The 23,127-nt window shown below is 51.5% G+C and overlaps 1 protein-coding gene across 2 annotated transcripts; it reads right to left on the reverse strand.

Moving 5' to 3' along the window:
* Positions 1–965: 965 nt before the first annotated feature.
* SLC41A1 (solute carrier family 41 member 1) lies at positions 966–22,758 on the reverse strand. Of its 2 annotated transcripts, none has more exons than XM_077157580.1 (11): positions 22,487–22,758; positions 18,912–19,928; positions 12,021–12,128; positions 10,842–10,913; positions 10,022–10,166; positions 9,739–9,885; positions 8,988–9,135; positions 8,145–8,224; positions 7,067–7,201; positions 6,621–6,769; positions 966–3,575 (listed from the first exon to the last, which is right to left on the reverse strand). In XM_077157580.1, the coding sequence occupies exons 2-11, from the start codon at positions 19,284–19,286 to the stop codon at positions 3,390–3,392; spliced, it is 1,545 nt and encodes a 514-aa protein (XP_077013695.1). In that variant the 5' UTR covers positions 19,287–19,928; positions 22,487–22,758; the 3' UTR covers positions 966–3,389. The 2 variants fall into 2 exon arrangements, with proteins under 2 accessions (XP_077013695.1, XP_077013696.1); XM_077157581.1 differs by lacking the exon at positions 22,487–22,758 and adding an exon at positions 21,614–22,004.
* Between the last annotated feature and the right edge of the window lie 369 nt (positions 22,759–23,127).

A 23,127-nucleotide genomic window follows, 5' to 3' on the forward strand; every position in this document is an offset into this window, starting at 1 on the left:
GGCCATTGTATATTTCTTAGGGGCTGTTTTGGTTTGGTAAAGCTGATGAAGTACAATGTACCAGAAATGGGTTGGCTTTTACAGTGGGGATTTATTAACTTACAATCGACAGTTCTTAGGCCATGAAAGTGTCCACCTCAAGGCATCAACAGGACAATACCTGGACTCTAAAGACAGGCTGCCAACATTCAGGACACCTCTGTCACGTGGGAAGGCACATAGCCGTTTCTGCTGGTCCTTCTCTCCTAGTCTCATTTAGTTTCAGCTTCTGGCCTCAGCAGCATCCTCTATCAGCTCTTCTGTGCGAACGTCTCTTAATTTCATCTCATAGCTTCTGTATGTTTTGTCCTCTTCCTTTTCTTTTCATGGGTAGGCACCGGGAATCAAACCCGGATCTCCAGCATAGCAGTGTTTTATCCTCTTATAAAGGATTCCAGTAAAAGGAATAAGACCCACCTTGAATGAGGTTGGTCACATCTCAACTGAAATAACCTAATTAAAAGATCTACACCCACAGGACTGGAGTAAAGGAACACGATCCTTTCTGGGGTACATCCAGCCTCCAAACTACCACAAGGGCTAACAGGGTTTAACAAAGTGAAGGCATGTGGTAAACAAATAATAGTGATTATCATTTTAATGCTATTAATTCAACTCAAACAAATTATAAGTCCCTGGAAGGAAGGAATCTTGACTCTTAGATGCTCACACCCCTCAGTTCAATGACCCAGCCAAGCTAAGTGTAAACTAAGAATTCTACAGTTGGCCTCTTTGCTCGTCCTGCAGTACCAATTATTGCTTCGTAATAAATCACCATTGTGTGTTTTCTATCACACAATCTCTGTCGTCTCATTTCTTGTCAAACACTGGCCCCCTCTGAACACGGATGGGATGGGACTGCAGACAAGGCCCCAAACAACAGCTGAAACACATTTTGATGAGACACACACAAACCACCAAGCACCTAAATAAACGACCTCTTTATTTTACCAAATATAATTTATCAGTTAAGTCGACATATGTCAATTCAGTTATAGTAACTATAAATAATTCTCTTAAGACACAGTTTTGTAACTTTTTAAGGATACAAGAGTAAGCCAATATCCCTCCTTGCAGCCAGGCCAAAAGTACATGCAGTTTGTGCAATCAGGGGAAAAGAAATTAATCTTTCACTAAAGTCAACTTCATTTCCTTTCCCTTTCACCCCCACCATCCCCCTTCTGCTCACATACTAGGGCCTGGGGCCCTATTATGTTAGGCCTGGGGCACGCCTACCTTTCTGTTTTTTAGGCAAAGGAGGATGCTCCGAGCCTTCCAGGACAGCCTGGATGAACTGCAGTGATGAGGAAGGGGTGTGTGAGTGGGGCAGGGGTGACCGGAGATCACAGGCCACAGACTCGAGGGCAAAGGAGTTGGTTTTGGTGCCTGTACAAGAAGAGCCTATGTGCACGTGTTTTGAGGTTGAGGACAAGATGAAAGAGCAGAAACAAGCCCAGGCTGGTGTTAATGGACTCTGTTGGACACAACTTCAACTGGATAACCTCTACGATCTTTCCAATGCTAAGGTTATATGACTCCAGAAGGTGGCTTGAGCAGAAACGGAGGGAGAGAAGAGACAGTCTCTGGAGGTAGAGGGCAAGTTCCTGGGTCAAGGCCTTGTGCTGGTAAGAGGGAGGTGGTCACCCAGACCTTCCCTTGGAGGTGGGACCTTTAGGCTACAGAGGGGAAGGTATACGGGGAGACCTCTAATGGAGAGGCTAGAATAAACCTACATCCTAATGTCCAGATTTGTATAGGTGTGAGTGTGGGCAGATTTCTGATGTGTTCAGAGTAGTGTGGGGAAGAGGCAGAAGTTCCTAGTTTCCCCCCAGTCTTGTGCCAGGCAGAGAAAAGTAGCAGCAGCTGGTCAATGTCCAGCCTATTGGTTCAGAATCCTCTTTTGGGTACCTGATGAAGAGAGATGGAGGGAAGGGAAGGGAGGAAAAGTAGTTTAGGGAAAGGAACACAGGTTGAGCAATGGATCTAGAGCCTCTAGCTGTGGTCAGCATTGCAGAGATGGGATCTAGGAAGAAGAAAGAGGCAGAACCTGGCTTGGTGAAGTAGACTTAAATACTTGTAAAGAGGAAACCTTCTCTGTCAAACTGAAAGGGGAACAGTACCTATGTAACCTGGGGAATGTTAGGTTAGTGCTGTTTCCCTTACCACTGGCTAGTTGGTGCCTGGCACAGTACCTAGCACATAGTAGGTACTCAATAAATATTGCTGATTGAATGTTTCAGACCATGCCTTCAGATGAGCTTATCCTGAGGAGGCTGCATATTTGTTGAATGAGTAAATGAATGATGAATATCTGTTGGCAGAAGCCAAGGGGGAGGAAAAACTGACCTCCAAGGCATGACAGAATGAGTGATTTCAGAAAGTGACAGAGTCCAAGGTGACCACACGTAATTATGTGTGGAGAAACAGCAGAATGAATCCTGTTACCCTCAACCTCCCGATCACTCCACATACCCACCCTCGGTCCCTGATCTTGGAACCCCAACTGGCAAGCTCTGGGGGAAGGTAGTGCTTAGAGACTGTCAGAAATGAAGGCTGAACAGGGACAAAGAATCAGTCCTCTGGACCTAGGGAAGATGTGGATGTTAGCAAACCTATGGGAGGACGTGGGTCAACAGGGGAGACCAGGTCCCTACTCATTTCCTCCTGGATGTGACAATCTCTTGGAAAAAGATCCAAGGAAGGGACTGGTAGTGTTTAAGAGGCATGTCCACAATATGAATAGTCAGCTCACTCTTCCTGAGAGGAGGCGGCCTGGAGAACAGGGAATAGGGCTAGGAATATAGGGGGCCAGAAGCAGCTGTGTCACAGTGCTGTGAGGTTGGTCCACTTTTAGAAAAGGAGGAGCATGTAGGAGTGGGACAGGGAAAGGATCTTTATCTTTCTGTTAACACCTCCCCCCCCAAAAAAAGGAAGAAAACAAAACAAAATACAAAACCCAAACAAACAAACAAAAATGACAGCGCCTACCCACAAAGGGTTTCTCATTAGGGCCAAGACCGAGGTTGCTAACCAAAGTGTCCCCAGATCCCAGACAGACTCACCCCCTCACCCACCCCCACCTACCTGGAGGCACCCACCACGAACTAGCACTTGGTGATTGTCTCAAAAATCTACTTGCACTGCTTATCTCAGTCCATCTGTCCCTCCTGAATTCTTGCTATACACACTTGGCTCAATGTATAAAAATTCCCATTGAAAATAATGAGAATTCAGTATCAAAGGGAAGTCATAGAAACAGGTGGGAGTAGGGGGTAGGGTAAGGGAAGGGGAAAAGAAAAGAATTGAATAGAGAAAGTGTAGAGGGGTGGGGAGAAGGTTGAGTGACCAAGCTAGTCCCCGACGTCTGTGTCTCGGTCGCCAATAAGCCAGAGGACATGGAAGCTGAGTGCTAGGAGCCCAGTGCCGAGCAGGTCCCCCAGAGCGGTCAAGTATGGGATGGAGAAGTTATCTGGGTCCAGGCCCCGGCCCCACATCCAATGCACCATCCAGTCTGCAATGTACAGGAGAATCAGCACCTGCAGAGAGAAGGGCACAGCCTGCAGCCATCCGTCTCCCCAGGGGGAGCCAGAGGCCGCATGATCAGACCCTCTTGTTGCATCAGAGGGCTTGGCTACCTGCAATCCTCAGCTGGGGACAGCTTGTCATTGCACCCCTGCAATCTCTCTACATCCCTCCACCCCACAATGACCAGCCTGAGCAGACAGCAGGCATAAGAGCTCTTTAGAAAGGAAAAGGCTGCTACCACCTGGGTCACCTATATCAGCACTGCAGTCTGCTCCCAAATTTACCAGACAAGGGACTTCCCAACTTAAATCCTACTTGTTGCAGAACACTGCCCTCTTGCCTGTAATTCTGGGTCACTCCATTCTCGGGTAACTCCAATTCCTGCCATGATGGCTTCTCCAGGAGCCTGGCAGGGGGAGTGGAGGTTGGAGGGAGCTTTCTATACGGGGATTTTTTCCCGGAGCAGAGAGGAAAAAGGACAGTGTTTGAGGCTGCTGCTGACTCAGTTGTCTAAGTACAGTTGATTATCCCAAGCTGGTTTCCTCCTGACCACTTCTACTCTGCTGCTGTAGGCTAAAAAAAAATGTACGTTTATTTAAACATTAGTCCTAGCAACAGAGAAGTCAGCTAAACACAAAACAGATGATGCCGACCAGTTCAAATTATAATTTGGATTACCCGTGCCCTTGCTTTCTTTTCATTACGACAGGTAATTAAGAACAATTTAGATTTGAACCTTCCTAGTGGCCCAAGGATCAACAACAGCTGGGAGCTTTTTAGAAATGCAGCATGTCAGGCCCCACTCTCAATCAACTAAATCTTGACTGCATTTTCACAAGACTCACGTGCACTTTTCAGTTAGAGATACACCTGATCTGTAGTATTGAGGTGGGGCATCCTGCGTCTTCTACATACTCTGTATACCTTAAACGACAGTATCTATGTAAGAATGAAACAGTTTCTAATGGTTAAGCTCTGACACAGTCATTTGGCAGGTTTTATTCTTAACTGCATTTTGTAAATACTGTGGCATGAAAATTCCGTCATAAAGGCTTAGATGCAGGAACCAGAGTCCCCTGTAGAATTCGGGAGCCAAAAGAGATACTATTTTTAGGTGAACTTGGTTGCTCTTGTGTCCTCTTTCCAAGGAATCCAGAGGTGTCAATCCCACACCACTCACTTTCCCCTCTGCCCTGCACGAAGCTGCCTTGTACTCCCGTGGCCCCAGCCCTGGATAAGGGCCAGCCCCCCCATAACTTCACACCCTTTCCAGCAGCTGCAGAAAAGTCCCAAACGAAGAGTGCTGCCAGGAGGCCTTTGGGACGTGCCCCCGGAAGGGAATGACCGCAGCTGTTCTCACATTCCAGCCTCCCTAGCAGGCCCCGGGACACGTGGTTGAGAGGCTGCCCAGGGATCAGGAGAACGTTTACAGAGGATCAAGTGCCACATTCTGGCCCTTCATAGCCTGGAGAAGAGAGATGGGGTCAGAGTCTCCTCCAGGGTGTTAGGAATAGGTAATAGAGCCCATGCTTATCCTTCCCAACCTAGGCCAAGGGACAAATTGTAAACCTCCAGCCACAGACCCCTGACATACCTGCCCCTCCCCCACCAGATGCTCAATCCTTCACCCCACTTATGAGGGAACACGGGGGACCCGGGTAATTGCTGCAGGGAAACAAATTAAGCCCAGCCCTTCTCCAGATGTCCTAACACACAGAGATTTGGAAATCTTTCTAAAATTAGGGAGATGGGAGGATAAATGCTTATCAGTTGGTGATGGGTTGAATAAAAGTTTGACATATCTGTATTACAGAATATAATACAGCCTTTAAACATGAGGATGCTCTTCTATTTATTATTAACAAGGAATGATCTCTAAGATAAATTAAGTACAGAGCAGCATGTATACCATGCTACATTTGTGTTAAAAAAAAAGAGCAGTGGGGGACAGTAAGGAAAATATATATGTCTGTTTATACAAGTATAGCATCAGCTGAAATACACACGAAAAACCGTTAACACTACTGTCCTGTGAGGAAGAGAACAGGATGGCAGGGGACAGGCCAAAAAGGAAGACTTGACTGCATATGCTATTAACCTTTAGAAATGTTAAACCACATGATTATTTTAACCAACTCAAAAAACAAAAATACAAAAAATTTAAATGGAACAGCAAGGGCAGGGGTGGCCATAAAGGAGCAGCAGGAGGGAGGCTGGCGGTGATGGAACAACTCTGCATCTTGATTGTGGTGGTAGTTACAGGAATCAATGCAGGTGATGAAGTTGTACTGAGCTATACCATCACACACACACACACACACACACACACACACACACACACACACAGAGTGTCTATAAAATTGGCAAAATCTGAATAAACTCTGTAAGATTGTTCCAATAGAGATGTCTTGGTTTTGATATCATATTACAGTTATGCCAGATGTTACCATTGGGCAAAACAAGGTTGAGGAGTATATGGAATATCCTGTATATTTTTTTGCACCATCCTGTGAATCTATAATTATTTCAAAAGAAAAAGTTAAAAAAAAAATGTAATGATGCAACAGGGAGAAAGTATCAGGGAAGTACAGAATAGTAAGCTGAACAGGACCTTTCAGATGATTCCGTGCAGTGGTTTAGATACTCTTTCAACCTGTGGACACTTTATTCAAATGAAGTCTCTCCAAGAAGCTCAACATGCAAATCTGAGCTAAATGGAGCTCTGTGGTCAGGCCAGGTGGGGGTGGCACCCAGAGTCCCCCTTCTCAGCACCCCACAACCACAGGGCATTGCCTAAAAGCCATCACTTTTGGTCCATGACTCTTGATTTACAAATACGTCACTGAGGCTCAGAGAGGTTATGTAACAGGGCCCAAGTCACACAGCATGTTAGTGACACTGCTGGAATTAAACCCATTCTCTGGAATCTGTCTGGTATTTCTCAGCAGCCCAGACACAGGAAGAGGCGGCGGGATGTCCAATAGGCTGAGGCTGGGGCTCCTCTTCCATCACTGCAGGACAGCCCTGGCCCCTCCCATGCCTCTACCGGTTCATACCTGGAGCAGTGCAGCTGTCATGTAGAAGATGATGAAGATGAGCGTAAGGGTGGTGTGCCCGCCCTGCATACAGCTGATGGTGTAGAGGAACACGAGGTGTCCTGGAACCACAAGGAGGAAGAGGACCCGGGCCGAACGAGAATTCACATCTGGGGGCCAAGGGAGAGAGGGCAGAGGAGAACGTGAAGGTGGAGCCCTGGCCTCAGAACGCCTTTCCAAGACAGAAGGGACCACACCACACTCCAGGACCATGACAGCTGACTGCCTGTACATCTCCATCCCACAGTCCCCAGCCTCCAGGGCATCCCACAAAAGGGGCCCTTCCTGCATGTGCTCTGCCTTCCAGAACACCTGGCACGGCCCAGCAACAGGAGAACTTTGTATATGCCCTTCCCTCCTCCCTCCAGGGCTGCAATGAACTCTGGAGTCTGAGAATCTGCCATTACCAGGGCTAAAGAAGGTGGTACAAGGACTGGGGCAGCGGCGAGGAGCTTGCTCAGAGTTCTCCCCGGGCATCCCATTCATGTGCAGGAAGGTGGAGATGCGGCTGGCCTGGACTGCCACCAGATTGCCCCCAACTCCTGCAGAGACACAGAAGGGCTTAGCCATGGGGGGAGGAAATTATCCTCTCGTTCTTTGTCTTTTATAAGAAGAGGCATCAACCTCTGTCTTCTTTAGGATCTATGTGGGCATCATCCACTCACCAGTCCCCACAGGAAGAGTGAGACACTAAGAAGGAAGACAAAGACTCCTCCCCTTCAGGTTCCTCCCATCCTCCCGCTATGGAGATGCGGCAGTCCCGTGTGCCCCTGCCGTGGCCGTGAGAGTGCTGGGAAGGGCACAAGAAGATCTGCAGACCCCGACAACCTGACTTCTCCACCAGTACAAAGCATATGCCTCTTCTGCACTCAGCCACAGCCAGGGGAAGGAGGTAGTCCCTTCCCGCCCCACCAATGCTCTGAATAGACCCAGTAACCAATCTCAAGTATCAGGTCTGAACTCTGAACTCTGGAATTTGATACCTCTCCCTGGAAATGTTACTGTTTCCCCTCACACCCCAAGCTATTCCCTGTTCTTCTCAGCCCTGCTCTGAGCCCTAGGAGGCTAGCTTCTACAGATGGTCAGTCTACAGACTAACTCCTTGGCTGGCTGCTCCAATTGGGTTTGTTCAATGGGAGGCATCACTAGGAGATCAGAGGGTGGCAGGAGAGAGCGCAGGTATTTCTTTCTTGATTTCTCCCTGTTTACTGTCGGTGGTTTAACCCTGTCGGGGGCAGGGGAGGGGCTCTTACTTGACCCTTCAGACTTGGAGGCTTCCCATTGTGGCAAATGTCTGGATGCCTCAACATCTCTTTGTGGTCCTTAAACTCAGCTCTGTGAACAGTCCCTTCATTAAAGTCTCAGACTCTCTGAGCTAGATTCTCCTGAGCCTGCTAGAACGCTGACTGATGGAGAAACCAGTCCCTTATATCCTCTTTCCCTGCCCCTCTCGTTTCCCCTTGGCAGCTGATGACAAGACCTCACCATTAATCACAGGCGTGAAGACAGCCATCCCTGCAAAGTTGGGGTCTGAGACAGTCTTGTCCAAGATGAGGCCTCCCACACTACACAGACACAAAGACAAAATAACACAAAGACCAGCAAAAGGATTTGGCTCCAGTCTCTGGGTGACAGGCACAGGCTCCCCCCGCCTTGGCCAAGAAAAGAGGCAAAAGTGGCTCCCAAGAGCCTCTCATCTTCCAGTTGGTTAGAGGAGTTGCCTGCCCATGAGGGCCTCTGTTGTTCTGTCTGTTCAGCCTTTATTTCCCCTTCTGTTAACAACATTGAGCTCTGCCTTTGGGAGCCACCTTTCTCAAACATAGGCACTGTGGCTCAAGTGACATCGTCTAATGAAGGGCAGGTCTCAGGCCCACTCAGCAGAGCACTGCTTTCCCAAGGTCATGTGATGGGTTCAGGGACAGACACGTGATCCGATCAGAGCCAGTGAAACTCTACTCTGGGGCTTCGTGGAGCTGGTGGGGGGAAGAATCTTTCTACTGGGACTAATGGGAGCAAGAACAGTGTAAACTAGAAGCTGTCTGCAGGCATCACAAAGAAAAGCAGAGCTGAGACAGAGTGCTGGGTCTCGGGAGGGATTACTTGAGCCCCTGAATCCAGCTGTGCCTTTTTAGTTGCATAAGCCAATATATTCTGTTGTATTGTTCATGTATAGTTCAACCCATTTCAGATGGTTTCTGCCACTTGCAACAGGATATGTGACTGACACACTCCTGAGGACATTTCTAGGGTGTGTGCCTAACCCCTCACCCCAGGGCTTCGAAGGGAGCCTGTGGCAGGCTGGGAGTGTGCACCCAGCCTCGAGCCTACCTGCTGATGGCCATGGCAATGATGACAGGCTCCCAGCCTGAATACAACACCTCCCTGGTGGCTGGGCTCCGCCGGGCCAGCATCACCCAGACAGGCAGCAGGGCCACGAAGAAGGCACACACCAGGGGGTAGATGTAGCGCCAGCCATCTGAGAGAGACAGAGACCAGAGGGGAGGTGAGCACTGGGGACCCCAACTCCCAGCTCCCCCTGGCCTGCTAAGCCCACAGATCAAACACACCACCACTGAATGCCCGGAAATATATCCTTTGATCCTCACTGTCAGTCCAGGAGGTAGAGAGAGCCAGTCTTTCCCTTTTTACAGAGGAAGAAACCAAGGCAGATAGCTGCCCAGGCACTGGACTAATTAGGACAGAAACCAGACTCTAGGTATCTTGATTCTGATCCCAGAATTCACTATCTCCCATGGACCCTCCTCATTTTGCAAGCAGACTCAAGCCTTCAGTTCCTTTCCATGACCCTTTCCATCTCACCCCTCCAAAGGCAGCAAAAGTTCATAAAACCAAGTGGGAGTATGTTCTTCAGACACTTTTCCCCACTTCTACCCCTACTGTCTGCATGAATTTAAGATCAGTACCAAGCTTTATCCCTCTTAGATCAGGAGTGATTACAAACTGAGTTCAAACCAAATGCTTAAGAACGTAGAAGAAATCCTCTTACATTTGCAAAACGACTATCATCTCTCCCACCTAGGAGTCCACCCTGGCCACACGCTTGGAGCCTCAGCCTCACCCTGCTCCAGGTAGAGTCCCCAGCTGATGCCTGAGAGCAGGGCCAAGGTGATGAGGTCGCCCAGGCTGGCAGCAATGGGCGTGGCCACATTGTCTGGGTTGATCCCAATCTTGCGAGAGCCAATGATGACCCCAATCATGATCATCCCTGGTGAGGAAGGGGAGGGGGGCAAGGGGAGAAGTGATAAAGAGATAAAGATAAAAAGAGAAGAGGGGAGGTGCCAGGTGAGACCTCTGGGGTAGCCCTCCCTCTTACTCCCAGGCCCCACTCTTCCCCTCCTTACCCAGTACCAGGGAGGCAATGAAGGCAGTAGCCACACTGCTGGCACAGAGCAGGAAGGCGTGCGGGATGCTGAAGTGGCCGTCAGGGATCCAGCCAAAGACCACAGCTGCAATGGAAGCCAGGAAGCCCACCACCGTGGCCTGCACCTGGGGAGAGGGGTGGCAAATCAGAGAGCCCTGGGAGCAAAGAGTTTCTTAGCTGAGGTCACTGCGCTCTTAACCAGAACTCTTCTGGCCCTCAGCAGCTCCAGGAGGCAGGCTGTGAGCTGGACTGTTCATTCCTTGCAGGCTGGGATGATGTCTTTATTTATTTAGTTTCACACCACACACTAGTACTGGGCAGTGCACGCCGCAGGAGTCCAGTACATGTTATTGGCTGAATGAGTCTCTTCTGGGAATTGGGTTGAGGTTCAACAGAGCCGGAGACTTCAGTTCAGAGTCAAGGCCTGGGCCTCAAGGGGGAAGACTCCCAGTCCAGAATCTGTGTGGCCTCATGGGAAGATGGGACAACAGTGGTAGAGGACAATTCAGAACTTCTGAATCTCTCCTATTGCCAGGATCTTCTTCTACAGCCAGAATCAAAGCCCCTAACCCAAACTGGAGCAGAGGAATGGCATGGGAGATGCTGGGCCCCCAGAAGCCCTTCCCACCTTAGCTGTTTTCCTGGGTAACCTGGTTGGGTCCTAGAACTACTCTGCAAGAAGACAGCTCAGCAGGATGCTGGAGCTTCACTCAGGAGCCAGCTGGGGCTGATCTAAAACTTTTGGAGATTTTGACTAAGGGAGAAGCTTAGCCCACCCTCTTTGGCTTCTGCTCTCTCACCTGGATGAGGGCCATGTTCCCAGTAATCATCCGCCAGAGCTCTTTGGGTGTGTCCATGTGCCCGATGTTGGCCTGGAGGAAGGAGAGCAGAGGGCTGGAGTGAAGGTGAGAGAAGGCCTGATGCTCTACCCATTAAGCCCCTGCCTGGATCAGGAGGCAAGGCATTTGGCATGGGACTCTGGGACTAAGATATAACCTCCAGGGTAAGGGAAACAGGACCAGGGGTTCTGGAATGAAAGGAAAGGAGCAAAAACCTTGAGGTCCTGCAGCTGGGGGCAAGAAGGGGGATCTCAAGGCAGCCTTCTTTTCTCTCCTCCTCCTCTCGGAATACCCACTGAGCAGAGGCAGATTCCTTCCTCTGCCCTGCTTGTCTAGGCAGCCCATTCTGCCTGGGTCAGAATGAACCAATCCCTGGCTCTGCAGCCAGCTTGCTATCCTGGGGAAGGCAAGGTCAGCTGCTGGTGGGGGACTGAAGCTGCACAAAAGTTTAGGGAGGAATGAAGAGGCACAGGCTAGGAGTAGCGGCAAGTTAGGGTAGGTTAGCCTGGTGGCCACGTCTATCACTTTCTCTAGACTCTTGGCCATGCAGATATCCCTGCCACCTGATTCCCCTGGCCTCCCAAGTTTTATTGTTCCCTGCCTCCCACCGCATGGACCTGTATCTGGTTCTGTGCCAGAAGCCTCACAGCTCATCTATGGGGGCAGGTGGGAGTGATGAGCACCTGCCTCCTCCTTGTCTCCTCCCCAAAAGAAGAGCAAGCTGCCATGGGGGAGAGGGAAGGGAATGGGGTGGTGGGGGGGGAAGGTCTGGCTCTGCTCCTGCTCAGCTGCAGAGTGGGGCTGGAGATCAGAGGAGGCCCCCATCTGTGCGGGTGGAGGGACCAGCATGATGCCCGCCTGTCAAAGCTGCACAAACAGTCACGAGGTAGGTGGAGAAGCAGGGGATGGGGCAAGAGTCCAGGGATGCCTGGGACATTCAGAAACTGAGCCTGGGAATCACTTTGGGCAGAAAGCCTCTTCTCTGGAGCAGGACATCCAGCCTGGGATCTCCCCACACCTACCTAGCCAGGTCCTCCCTTCCCACACAGCCCCACGTTACAGGTCTGGGAAGCAGAGAAAGGCCTGAAGTCAGCTCCACGTCTGGCTCGGTGCTACCCCCCTCCCAACGAGGACACTTACTGCAGTGGACAGCCTCGATGCCAGGGTCATTTCCAGGTTCCCCTTGAGCCCCAGCAGCGCAGGCACCAGGATGAAGACCTCTGTCACCTTCTGGAAGACTTCCCAGTGCTACAAGGTGAAAACAGAACCCAGGAATTTCAGTGCCCAGAAGGGCTGGTGTTGAGGTTAAAAAGATTGTCTGAGATCAGGGACTTGAGGAGGAAATGGAATCAGCAGGAGTGAGCACGCCAGTTGCCTTTCCTCCAAGAACCCTGGAACCAAACCAATTCCATGGTTCTCTAAACAATACAGGCCCCCTTCCTGCTACCCAGAGCAAAGGAGATATAGAGGGGCTCTTTCAGACCCCTAGCCTGGCTCCATGTCCTTTGCCTGCTTCCCTGGAGTCAGGGGAGAGGGTGGTGAGGATTTGCCCAGCTGAGCCTCTCCAGGCTGGCTTATACCCCACAATTCCTTTGCAGTCCCCCCTCAAACCGCAATACCCAAACCCTTTGCCTTTAGTCCATTTTCTCTGTGGCCTCAACCTTGGGTGGTGTTGTCTCAGCTGTTGAGAGCTGGACTCCACAGGGCTGGGGCTGAGCTGATTAGAGAGTTTTTAGGTTGCTATCTCTAAGGGCTCTGGGTCTTAGCCACAGCAGCTCTCTTGAATAGGCTCTGAGTTATGGCTGGGGCCCCCAAACTTCTGAATTCTGGTTTGCAAAAGGCTTTTTATTCCAGTTCTGCACCCTTGCCAATACAACCTTCCCCAATCTCTCAGCTAGGAGAAGCTGGTGTACCCAGTTTCTTCACTAAGTACTGAGAATGGGCTAGGCTAAGTGCTTTTAATGTATTTTCTCATTTCATCTTCTCAACAACCCTATAAGTAAGGGCTATTTCTCCCCAGTTTATAAACAAGGAAACAGGTTCAGAGAGCTGAAAGGGAACACTGTAGAATCCAGGATGGGTTATTTAGAAAGCCACTTCAGTGAAAATGGAAACTGAGGACTTGCAAAAAAGGCTGGGTTCGAGCCCCCGTCCTGGACCGTGACTGGAGAATTGGAGAGTCTCCAGGTGTGGAGAGGGAGAAGGGGCAGCGGGCTGGGCGACAGGTATGGAGTTTGGTTAGGGTTTCCTGGTCAGGGAGGCAAAGTGCTGGAAGGGGAGAGAGCACTGGCTGAGACTCTGAGGGGCCTCGTGCTCTCTCCTTATGGTGCAGTCCCCACACAGATGAGGTGGGGAACTTAGCCAAGTTATAAGAACCTCAATTTCCTGCTGTAAAATGTGCAATCCAGGGGCCAGATGAGTTGGTCTCTAAAGGCAGTACCATGCCTGACGCTCTATTACAGGAGAGCAAGGGCACTGAGGGGCGGCTGGGGGGGTGAGCCTAGGACCACGGGAGGCTGAACACGGGAGGGTGGCAGCAAGCTAGAAGGCGAGGACCCCTCTTTTCCATTCTTCTGGCTGGTGGTGGGGAGTAAGGAGAAGGGCTCATTTCATCAGGGCCTGGCGTCAGCTTCAGTAAGCCCCTCTCCGAGGTCCAAGCAGGAGGAGGGCCTCCCACCGCCCCCTCAGCGACAGCAGCTGTGCGCTCACGGCACCCACGAGAAGAGCTCAAGCGCGAGGGGTGGGAATCCCTTCTTGCCCACAGGATCCCCTGAGGAAAGCAGCCCCCAGTGAGGGAAGGGGTACACGAGCCACCTCATCTGTCCAGGAGGAACTTAGGGACGCTGCTCTTGGACATACCGCTGGGATTTCAGCTCCCTGCAGTCACGGCCTCACTCTCCTTCTTCATCCAAACTGGACAAGCAGCTCCAAAAAGAGAAAGCATTCCCCTCTTCTGCCTGCCCCTGATGAGGTGGTTGACTGTGGACTTTATTTAAGGAAAAAAAGTATAAAGCTCAGCTAAGCTCCTCTGGCTGCTACTATAAAGACGCCCGATTCCCTCCACCCGCTAGCACACATACTATGAAGGACCAAGAAGGTGTGGGGTTTTATAGTGATGGGATCTGGGACACACAGGCAAGACGGGAGAGCCATGGGCAACAAGCAGCCCCAATAGCAGCCCCTATCCACAGTCCTCCCAACCCTGACACCTCAGTTCCGGAACCCCACACTGCCTGCCTCCAGCCCAGCTGACACCCTGAGTTGGCCCACAGACCACAGCAGCCAATTCCTATACACACACTTTCTTCACCCACAAAATCCCAGGCACAGGCGACACACACATCCGCTCGCACGTCCCCAACACGCTCAGGATGCTGGGAAGCGATACTGGGAGGTTGGTGAGGTGGAAACAGACCAGAAAGCAGGGTGGCCCTGAGGCTGACGCGTGGGTTGAACGCAGCAGGGACAGACAGTGAGACCTCTTCTTCCTCGTCTGGCCTAAGCCAGGCCCATCCTGCTCAGCCTGGTGGGGTCAAACCCACCCTCTGAGCTGCCACCCACACCTTCCTGCTCTGCTGGGGATGGAAAAGGTCATGTTCCAGGAATTGCTGCCCAGCCTAGGGGAGGGGGCGGCTGTGGATTCTCACTGTTTCTTGGAAATACAGCTTCTCTTCTGCTTTCTCCATCCTTGGGGAGGGGCTCCTGGCCCCCGATAGTCTGGGGGTGAGGGAGGAAATTGCTCAGAAACAATCCTGCTGCAGAGCAGTCGCCATACGCCTTGCACCTCGGGTCCCCTGCTGGAACTCCTTCCTGTCCTTCTGACCTGCCTCTTCCAATCCCTCACTACCTCTGGCCAGCCCCCTTCACCCCTGAGCTCACATACTGACCCTGACTGCCCTCAAGTGCTCCAGCCTAGTCTTCTTCCGCTCCAGGAAGAAATGGAATCAAGACCTTAAGAAGACTGAAATCCCCAGGTACAACCTCTAAGCACTAGGCTGCAGGAGAATCTGGGAAGCTGGGCTGGGGTTGACATTTGCGGGCGGGGACAGAGCTCAGATTAGAGTAACCCCAGCCTTCACCTACTGGAGTCTTCTCACCATAGTATCTTCTAGGTGTCCGAGGAGAAGGGCCTTAGGGCAACACCTGGCTAGAAAGGGTTGGAGACAGCGAGAGAAAAGAATACATGTCTCCCAAAATGCAGAGGGACCTGCCTTTCCAGAACATCAACTAGTTCCATCTCCCTATTCCATATTATCAACAGCCCCTGCCAACATGAAAAAGTTAGAATGGGCATAGTCCAAATACCCCTAAAGAGTGGGAGAAAGATCAAAGGTGATGGTGGAGTTATACAGAGAAGGTGGGGTTTAACAAGTGAGTATGAGTGCTGAATCATTATATTGATATCTCTTCTAGTCCCCAGTACCTTAGAGCAGCTAGAAATAAAAAACTAAAATCGTGGAATTGTAACCCATACCAAACTCTGAAATCTGTCCTACAATTAATTGTTGCAATGGACTTTGAAATTTATTGCCTTTTCGTGTATATGTATTTTTCACAAAAAAGAAAAAAAAGGGAAGGAGTATAATAGAGAGGACAGGATTTAACAAATGAGTATGATGCTGAATCATTATATTGATATTTTGTTTGATCTCCAGTGTCTTGGAACAGCTAGAAGAAAAAACAATAAATCGTGGAAATGTAACCCACTCTAAACATTAAAATCTGTTCTATAACTACTTGTTAAAATGTACTTGAAAATTTATTGCTTTTTTGTATATATGTTATATTTCGCAATAAAAAAATAAAAAAATAATTACAGGTCTCTGACAGCAAGGAGGAGCAGAAGCATGGGATATGGATGGGATACCCAAATGAGACCATGTGAGCTTCCTTCCCAGGGATCCAGGGCTACAAGAGTAGGCCATACATGAGAAGAATGCTCCTTTCCTACTCTACTTCCTCAAACCCCACACTTGCCTCCCTCCTTCGCCTTTTTGGACAAAAGGGCAGAGAAGCAGAGGGGTATGAATTTGGGGAGGGAATCTTCTTTCCTAGGGATGCTTAGCAAGTGAATAGCAAGTTAAAATAAAGACCTGGGTGCTGCATCTGTCTTAACATGGCTGGGAGTTCCAGTGAAGGTCTGCAGACCACCTCCTGGCACCCCTACCCCTCACTGAGGCAGGGAGGAAAAAAGGAGAGGGCCTGCAGCAACTTGGAACCAAATTAGGGGAGGGGCAGAAAGCATCTGCAGCATCGGAGCTCCCAAAGCCCAATCCTTTAGATTCCAATCCTGCTTTCCCTCAAAGGCCACAGGAACAGACGTTTAGCCATGCTGGGGGAATTGGAGTGGATCACCGACCATTTATCTTTCTCCTATTTTTGGCCAGTACGCCTGCCTGTTATCTCCCTTCAGTGGTTGGCTATGTACGTTGAGTGGAGAGGAGAGTAGATAAGAAGAGACGGAAATGGTGGCCCAGGAAAAGACTGCAGTAGTCATGGGAAATGCTGAGGGTAAGACCAAGGACACATCTGAACTAAGGCCAACCCAGACTTCTAGTCAGTTGCTCCAAGACACTGGGGATGCTCTCCAGCTGACTCTTCCAGACAATCCTAGACTCTAGGGATCCTCCAGAATCTCTGGTTCATTGGAGGCATCTTAGGTACACAGGTGTGCATCCTTAGGAACTGTTCTGCTCCTCCTGGTCACGGTCATAAGTCACCCCACTTGCTCCCCTGGATGTGGAATAAGAATCTCCCCGTGGTTCCATGTCCTAGCCCTTCTGTACCCTCCTGTGATGTCACTGCAGCTATCTACAAGCCTACTCCAGCCCAGCTGCAGCAGACAGGCTGGGGAAGGAGGGGACAGGGACAAGCCAGCCATTATTATTCACACTTACTGGACCCTAGCTCTGGGGTGGGCTTAGGTACCACACTGAGGGCAGATGTTGGCCCAAACTTTCCCTACCTAGGCTTCTCAATGTCTCAGGTTCCTTGGGGCAAGACGTCAGAGGGTTTTTCCAGTTCTAGAATCCTAGGAGTGTGTGTGTGTGTGTGTGTGTGTGTGTGTGCACGTGCATGCATCTGGGGTGGAGTAGGGACACTCCCTCCCCACAAGCTTTAAGACCTTTTGTGCCCACTCACTTTAAAAGATAACTTCAATTGTTATAGAATCCAGTCCACCCTGTTTTGGGTGGGGAAGTCAAGAGAGAGATTCATTCTAGAGTCTTCAGCTGACAGGTGAGCCACGGTCATGGTGAAGGCTACAGAAGTTAACAACACAGGCTCTGCAGTCAGACGGCCAGGGAGAAATCACCTAATCACTCTAAACTATAGGTTCAAAACCTCTGTACAAAATGGAGATAACTAATATTCCTACCTCACAGGCACACAGAACAGTCCAACACATATTCACCAGCACCATATTCTTGTCTAGAAAACAAGACTTTCTCCCGGTGTCTCAGGGACACCTTTGCAGGCACCAACCAGAACTCAAAAACTCTAAGCATGAGAACCAAGGCTGCAGGAAAGGGACAGGGGAGGTGAAGAAACTGCTACCCAGACCCATTTCTCCTCCTTTCACCAGCTCCACTCAAATGCTTCAGGAGGAGGGGCAGCCACTGGAAGGGGGAACCCAAAGCCCACCTTTCCAGCTCCAGGCTGGCTTTCCTAACCTCCACGCAGAAACAGTCCTCAGGATGGCAGGTTAGGGGAGAGGAGGCATCACCAGGCACACCATAAATACCATCTTCATAAGCAACCAAAGGCACAGCATAGCACAGGGTTCTCCTGAAGAGCCCAAGTCAAAGTGATTCAAGGGGACACTGCTGAAGGAAGCCCTTGATACCAGTCCCCCTCCGTGCCCCTGGGATCTGGGCATGGTGAGACCCTTCAGCATGGGAAGGGAAGACCCTTCCCCACATTACTACATGTACCGTCTGTAGGTTTGGCTTGACACAGAGGAGGTGACCCTGAGCTCCACCTATCCTGGGAGATGTCATGGTCAGGGACTCATTAGGAGATTCCAAAGGGCAAAGGCTAGATCTCCTCTTGCCTCTGTATTTCTCTAAGTTCCTAGAACAGAGCTGGTACTTGGCAGGAATTTGATACACCCTGCTAATTAACTTAGATAATCCCAGCCCCCTCAGAAAGCTCTGCATGTCTTACTATACTCCAAAAACTTTTGCTTGGAAACATGACTTTAACTATCTCGGTCCTGTTGTTCTGGGTAAGTCCTGACCCACATACTAACACAGCACATTCTCTGGCTCTCAATTTTCAGGTCCCGACAATTTTTATTCTTAATTCTACCAGTAAAATTACAAAAAACCCTCTTGCTCAGGGCAGGTTCATAAAAACAGTGATGAGTAAAGGAGACAGTTCTATCCAGGTCTGGTTACATTTTGTCCCAATTTACCCCACATAATTAGTACTTTTAGGCCTCCTTATGGTAAACTCCCAAATCATGGATGAGACAGCCTGTGCCCACCCCCAACTCCCAAGGAGATCATACCAAGGTTACAGGCGGATAAGCAACAAAGAATGCCTTTAAGAGCCTTCCCACTTAATCTGAGACCCTCTTGGCAGCCAGATAAATTCCTGCCCAGCAGGGTGATAGAAGGGATGCTTGAAACGGAACTTTTGACCATGGGTATCCTTGAAACCCCAAGTGAGCATAAAGAAGGCATGCAGAAGAAACCTGGGCCCAGCAGGAATGCCCAGGAGGGAGGGCAAGGAATAACCCTGTTACTTCTCTCCTTTTCCAAGCCTGGTCTCTGGAAACAATTTTGCTTCAATTAAGCAATACTGTCCTGACCACTTCCCCGGGGCTATTCGGCTTCCTCCAGGCTTCTGTAGAAAGAAACTCGACCAAGAAGAAAGGGAGGACACAATCCAAAGGGAAACAGTATTCTAGGAAGCAGCAGCAGCTTCTGACTAAGGGGCTGGGGCTGGAGAGAACGCTCCAAGAGTCATCACTGCCCTGTAGGAAAAGGCGGGCCCGTGTTCACCAGAGCTGCCCCACGCAGGTCCTACCTGCACAATGTCCAGCACCATGCCGGCAGCCACCGTCCCAAAGCCTGCCAGGAGGAAGGGAAACAGCACTTGCAGCCCGATGGAAAAGGAGGTCTCCTTGAGCGGGGAGGGTGGTGCGGGGCCGCGGTCTGTGCTGACGTCGTCACTTTCATTGCTCTGGCTCCCGTTCTCCAGCAGAGCGTCCTCCTCCCGAACCCCCTTGGCGTTGGCTCGAGACTCAATCACTACCACCTCTACCCCAGCCTCGTCAGTCCCCAGGAACTCTGAGGTCCCAGCCAAGGGCTCGCGCCCAGGGCCATCTGAAGAGCAGGGCGAAGGAGAGGGGCCGGTCCCGTTCAGCTGGTGGACGTCCTTTGGCTCCGGCTTGGAGGACATGACGGGTAAGGAGGAGGGAAGGGGGAACTTTCTTCTCTTTTTTCGTTCTCTTTCTCTCTCCCTCTCTAATTTGGGAGAGAACTTAGTCTTGGGGTGAGCCCAGGCTTGGGTGCCGCGGGACCTCTTCCCACGGCTCTCGGATCCCACCAGGCGCTGCAAAAACTGATCCACCAACAGGCAGCCCCATCAAGCACTGAAGCTGCAAGCTGGAAGGAAACAAGAAACTCCTTACCAGACGCAGCGGCCAGCCACTAGGGGTGCAGATGCCTGACTCCAGCCGGCCAGCAAAGTGCTTGGAGGAAATTTATCTGGCCTCTTATCTTTGGTTCTCAGGGGCAGGATTCTCAAAGCAGGGACATCCAGAGTAGAAGAGCCCAGCCAAGTCTGGGATACCCCTCTGAACCTTTCATGAAAAGTAACTTGAATAGAACTCTTTCAGAACCCAGGCTTAGCCTGGGGCTGGGGCTCCGTCCGACTCCTCTTGCTGGGGTCCTTCAGCCTCCTGCAGCTTCTCAGGCTCTGCTGGTCCCAGAGCAGGGTCTGCCGTCTTTCCTCCTTCTTCCAGACGTCTCCCTTCCTGGGAAGACCTTGTACCGCCCCAAATCCGTGGTCCTCAAAGTCAAAGGAACCTGCGCAGAACACCTTATGTGGGAAGGAGGAGGAAAAGAAAAAGAGAATGTTACGGTGCAGTCAAGCACAGCTCACACAGCTAAGTATTCTCCCTGAAGGCAGACATAAGGGGTTCGCTATTTCCCTCTCTCTGTCCACCTTAATCGCCTTATCCTGCACTGTCACAGCTGGAGGCCCTGCAGATGCAGTCCCCACCAAGCTTCTGGTCAGCGACCCCACGGCCCCACAGGATTCACCACCGATGTCAACAATGAAATCTGACCACCTGGGACTGGGAAGAGGCCTGACTTTGACTTCGGCACTGTCTTCTTCACCCGGGGGTGAGCAGGGACGTCCTCAGGGAGATCCCTTCTGAATGCCCACTAAGAACCCAGGATCATTTATTTGAGTGTGGTCTTCCGGTGGGATCAGCGACAAATTTAGTCACAAACTCCCTGCCACCCAGCCACCGTCCTGTAGAAGGTGGTTGTTTATAATCACAAGATAACAGCAGCATGCCGGCACAGGGCAAATAAACTGGGAGAATCTGATCATGGAGCAAGTGCCTCCAAGCCCCCTAACGTCCTAGCCCTGAGAAAAGATTCCAGGAGGACTTGCCATGCAGTGGGGCAAGCCTGCCAGACAAAGGCCAAGAGCCAGAGGCCTACCCACGCCTGCCCTTGAGAATCAACAGTGTTACAAAAGCTCAGACACTGACTCTGGTCCAGGACTCTGTCTCCTTTTCTCTCCCTCTGTTCTTAGCCCTGTGAGCTTGTCAGATAGGGATGAGGGAGTCATTTCAGTTTAAAGGGAAAGAGGGGAAAACTATGGATTATAAACCCACACTTTCGGTTCCATAGGCTCACCCTGTTCCCCTGAGTTACTTAGAGTTGGGTTTAGTGGAACTCTTAAAAAAACAAAAACAAGAAACCACAGCAGCCTAAACTGATATGCACTTGCGCCTAAACCCAAGCATGTCTCTTTAGCTGGAATGGCCCCACTTTTTTTGCCTGCAAGAATTTCCAGGCCTGGGCCCCCACCCCCTCCCCATCCCATTTTAACAGAATTCTTACAAGTGAAGAAGAAAGAGAACTTCCCCAGGTAGGATGAACAAATATTCCAAACATACACAATTAGTCAACTCTAGTTTGGGAAAGGCTGGAACAAACCCCAGTAACTGGCCTAGGGAAACTGTCACCTCTTTCTATCAACTCTGTCATCTAACAGGACGCCCTTTCACAAACTCATTAAACACAGTATCCCCGGTTCTTTCCAAATCTCCCACTGGAGATTCAGGAGGAGAACTCTGAGCAAGAGAGTCCACTGTCCTTTTGCCAGAAAAGTTTCTGAATCTGCTATACCCCGACCTCCCCTTCTCTGGTCCCACCTTTCCCCCAGGCAACCTAACCTGAAAGGGGGCTCGCAAGAAAGGAAGCCCCTCACGGTACTCCTTCCAGTTAAGAGACTTCAGATGGGCCTAAGGCCCTGCAATTAAAGAAGCACAAGTGAACCAGTACGCCTAGAAGGAGGGGACCAATAATAAAAAAAAAAAAGACCCGTTTTAGTATCCCCAAACCCAGGGAGGGCGGAGAACTAACTGGGTGGCCTTCCTGCGCCTCTCCCCGACTCAGACTCAGCAAATGCGCAGCGCGCCAGGACTCCCGCCCTCCGCCACTCACATCCCCCCTCCCTCCGGCCCAAGACCCTACAAGACTGACCTGCCCCTCGCGTGGGAGGAAGGGGGGCGGCTGGCGTGTGGCAGCAGGGGCCCGTGGTCTCGGGGGGTGCTGGGTACCCCCTCTTCTCATCACTCCTCCTCCTCCTCGGCGGTCCTTCTCGGCGTGCCCCACTCCCCAAGCCCCCAGCCAAGGCGAGCGTCCAGCCGCGACACCCGGCTCGCTACATTTCGCCACCGCGTTACAGCGAGGCCGCCGCTCGGCTTCCACGAGGGGTGGGTGGCCGGGGAGGGCAGGATATACCGGCCCGGGGCGGGGGTGGGGACCCGGGCAGGGGCCTCTGGGGCCGAGCTCACTCGCCCCCAATCGCTTCTTCCCCGCTGCTTGGGCGCGACTGGTTGGTTGCTGGTGGCAAACGTGATCTGGGGCAGACTGGGTGGCACCCCCCCTCCATCAAAAATAGATTCTCGACGGACAACTGCAACAGCCAATCGGAGGCTGGGGGCGGGAGGGCGGGTGCGGCCTGGCTCCGGCCCCTTTCCTCCGCCCTGTGCCCGAGAGGCGGGGCGCCCGGGAAACGCGCTGCGCCGAGTGACGGGAATTGGGAGCCGGCTCTCGGCACCCGGAGCTCGTGGGTCCAAACGCCCATCGGCCAGTGGCCAGCGAGTCCCGCTGCCCATCGCTCGCGGCGCAGTGTCCCCTCCCTCGGGCCAGCTCCGCCGCGCTGGCAGCTTCGCTAGTCCTTTAAAAGCCTGTGCGCCAATGCCTTTCTGCTCTCGCATCATGAATGTCTCCGACACGCTTCTGGCCTTCGAGAATACGGACAAACGTCCACCCAGCTCTGACCCCGCGGGCTCAAGCAGTCTTACCCGTGCTCCATCCTCGCGCACAAGACCCGGGGAGAACCGTCCCTACCTTGCTCTTGGACTCGGCTTCTCTCCTGTTGGGCCGCCGCTCGGCGTTTCCGCCAGATTTCGCGTTCCTCGGAGCAAATGGCTCAGCTCTACGCAATCCGCCTTAATAAAGTCCCAGCCTTGAAAGGGGTGGGGATTGGCGGGGAGGGAGGGAAAAGAGGTCAGACCCGCGGCTGGGGTCCTGCGCTCATCACCTGAGGTAGGGGCGGAGGGGACCCTGGCTTCCTTTGACCCACGGATCCTGGTGGCAGCTCGGGGAGAGAGGTCTGCATCCCGCGCCAAATGAAATCCAACTTTCCCTGACGCACCTTGTGGGATCAAAGAGGGGTGTTCCCATGATCGCCTCTTGCCACATCCTCCCTGGGGTATCCCCGCCGCTCCCACGCAAGCTCAGGACCAGCTCTCTTTGGGATGTTTTTGTGCAGGGTGTGTGACCTCCCCCATAAAGGAACTCCCACCACCAGGTTTTTCCCTTTTGCCAGTGGAAGCCGTGACCACCGGTTCCTTCCTGCCCTTTTCCTCCCGGGAAGTGGCTCAGAGGGCATTGGAGCTTGACTCCAGACCCCGGGATAGGGTTTGGAGCAGAGATGTGCCCTGGGAGAGAACCCAGCACTAGTTTCGGGGCCATTTACCTTCTCTTCC

This window comes from Tamandua tetradactyla, chromosome 4, assembly GCF_023851605.1.
Source record: "Tamandua tetradactyla isolate mTamTet1 chromosome 4, mTamTet1.pri, whole genome shotgun sequence".
NCBI classification, from domain to species: Eukaryota; Metazoa; Chordata; class Mammalia; order Pilosa; family Myrmecophagidae; genus Tamandua; species Tamandua tetradactyla.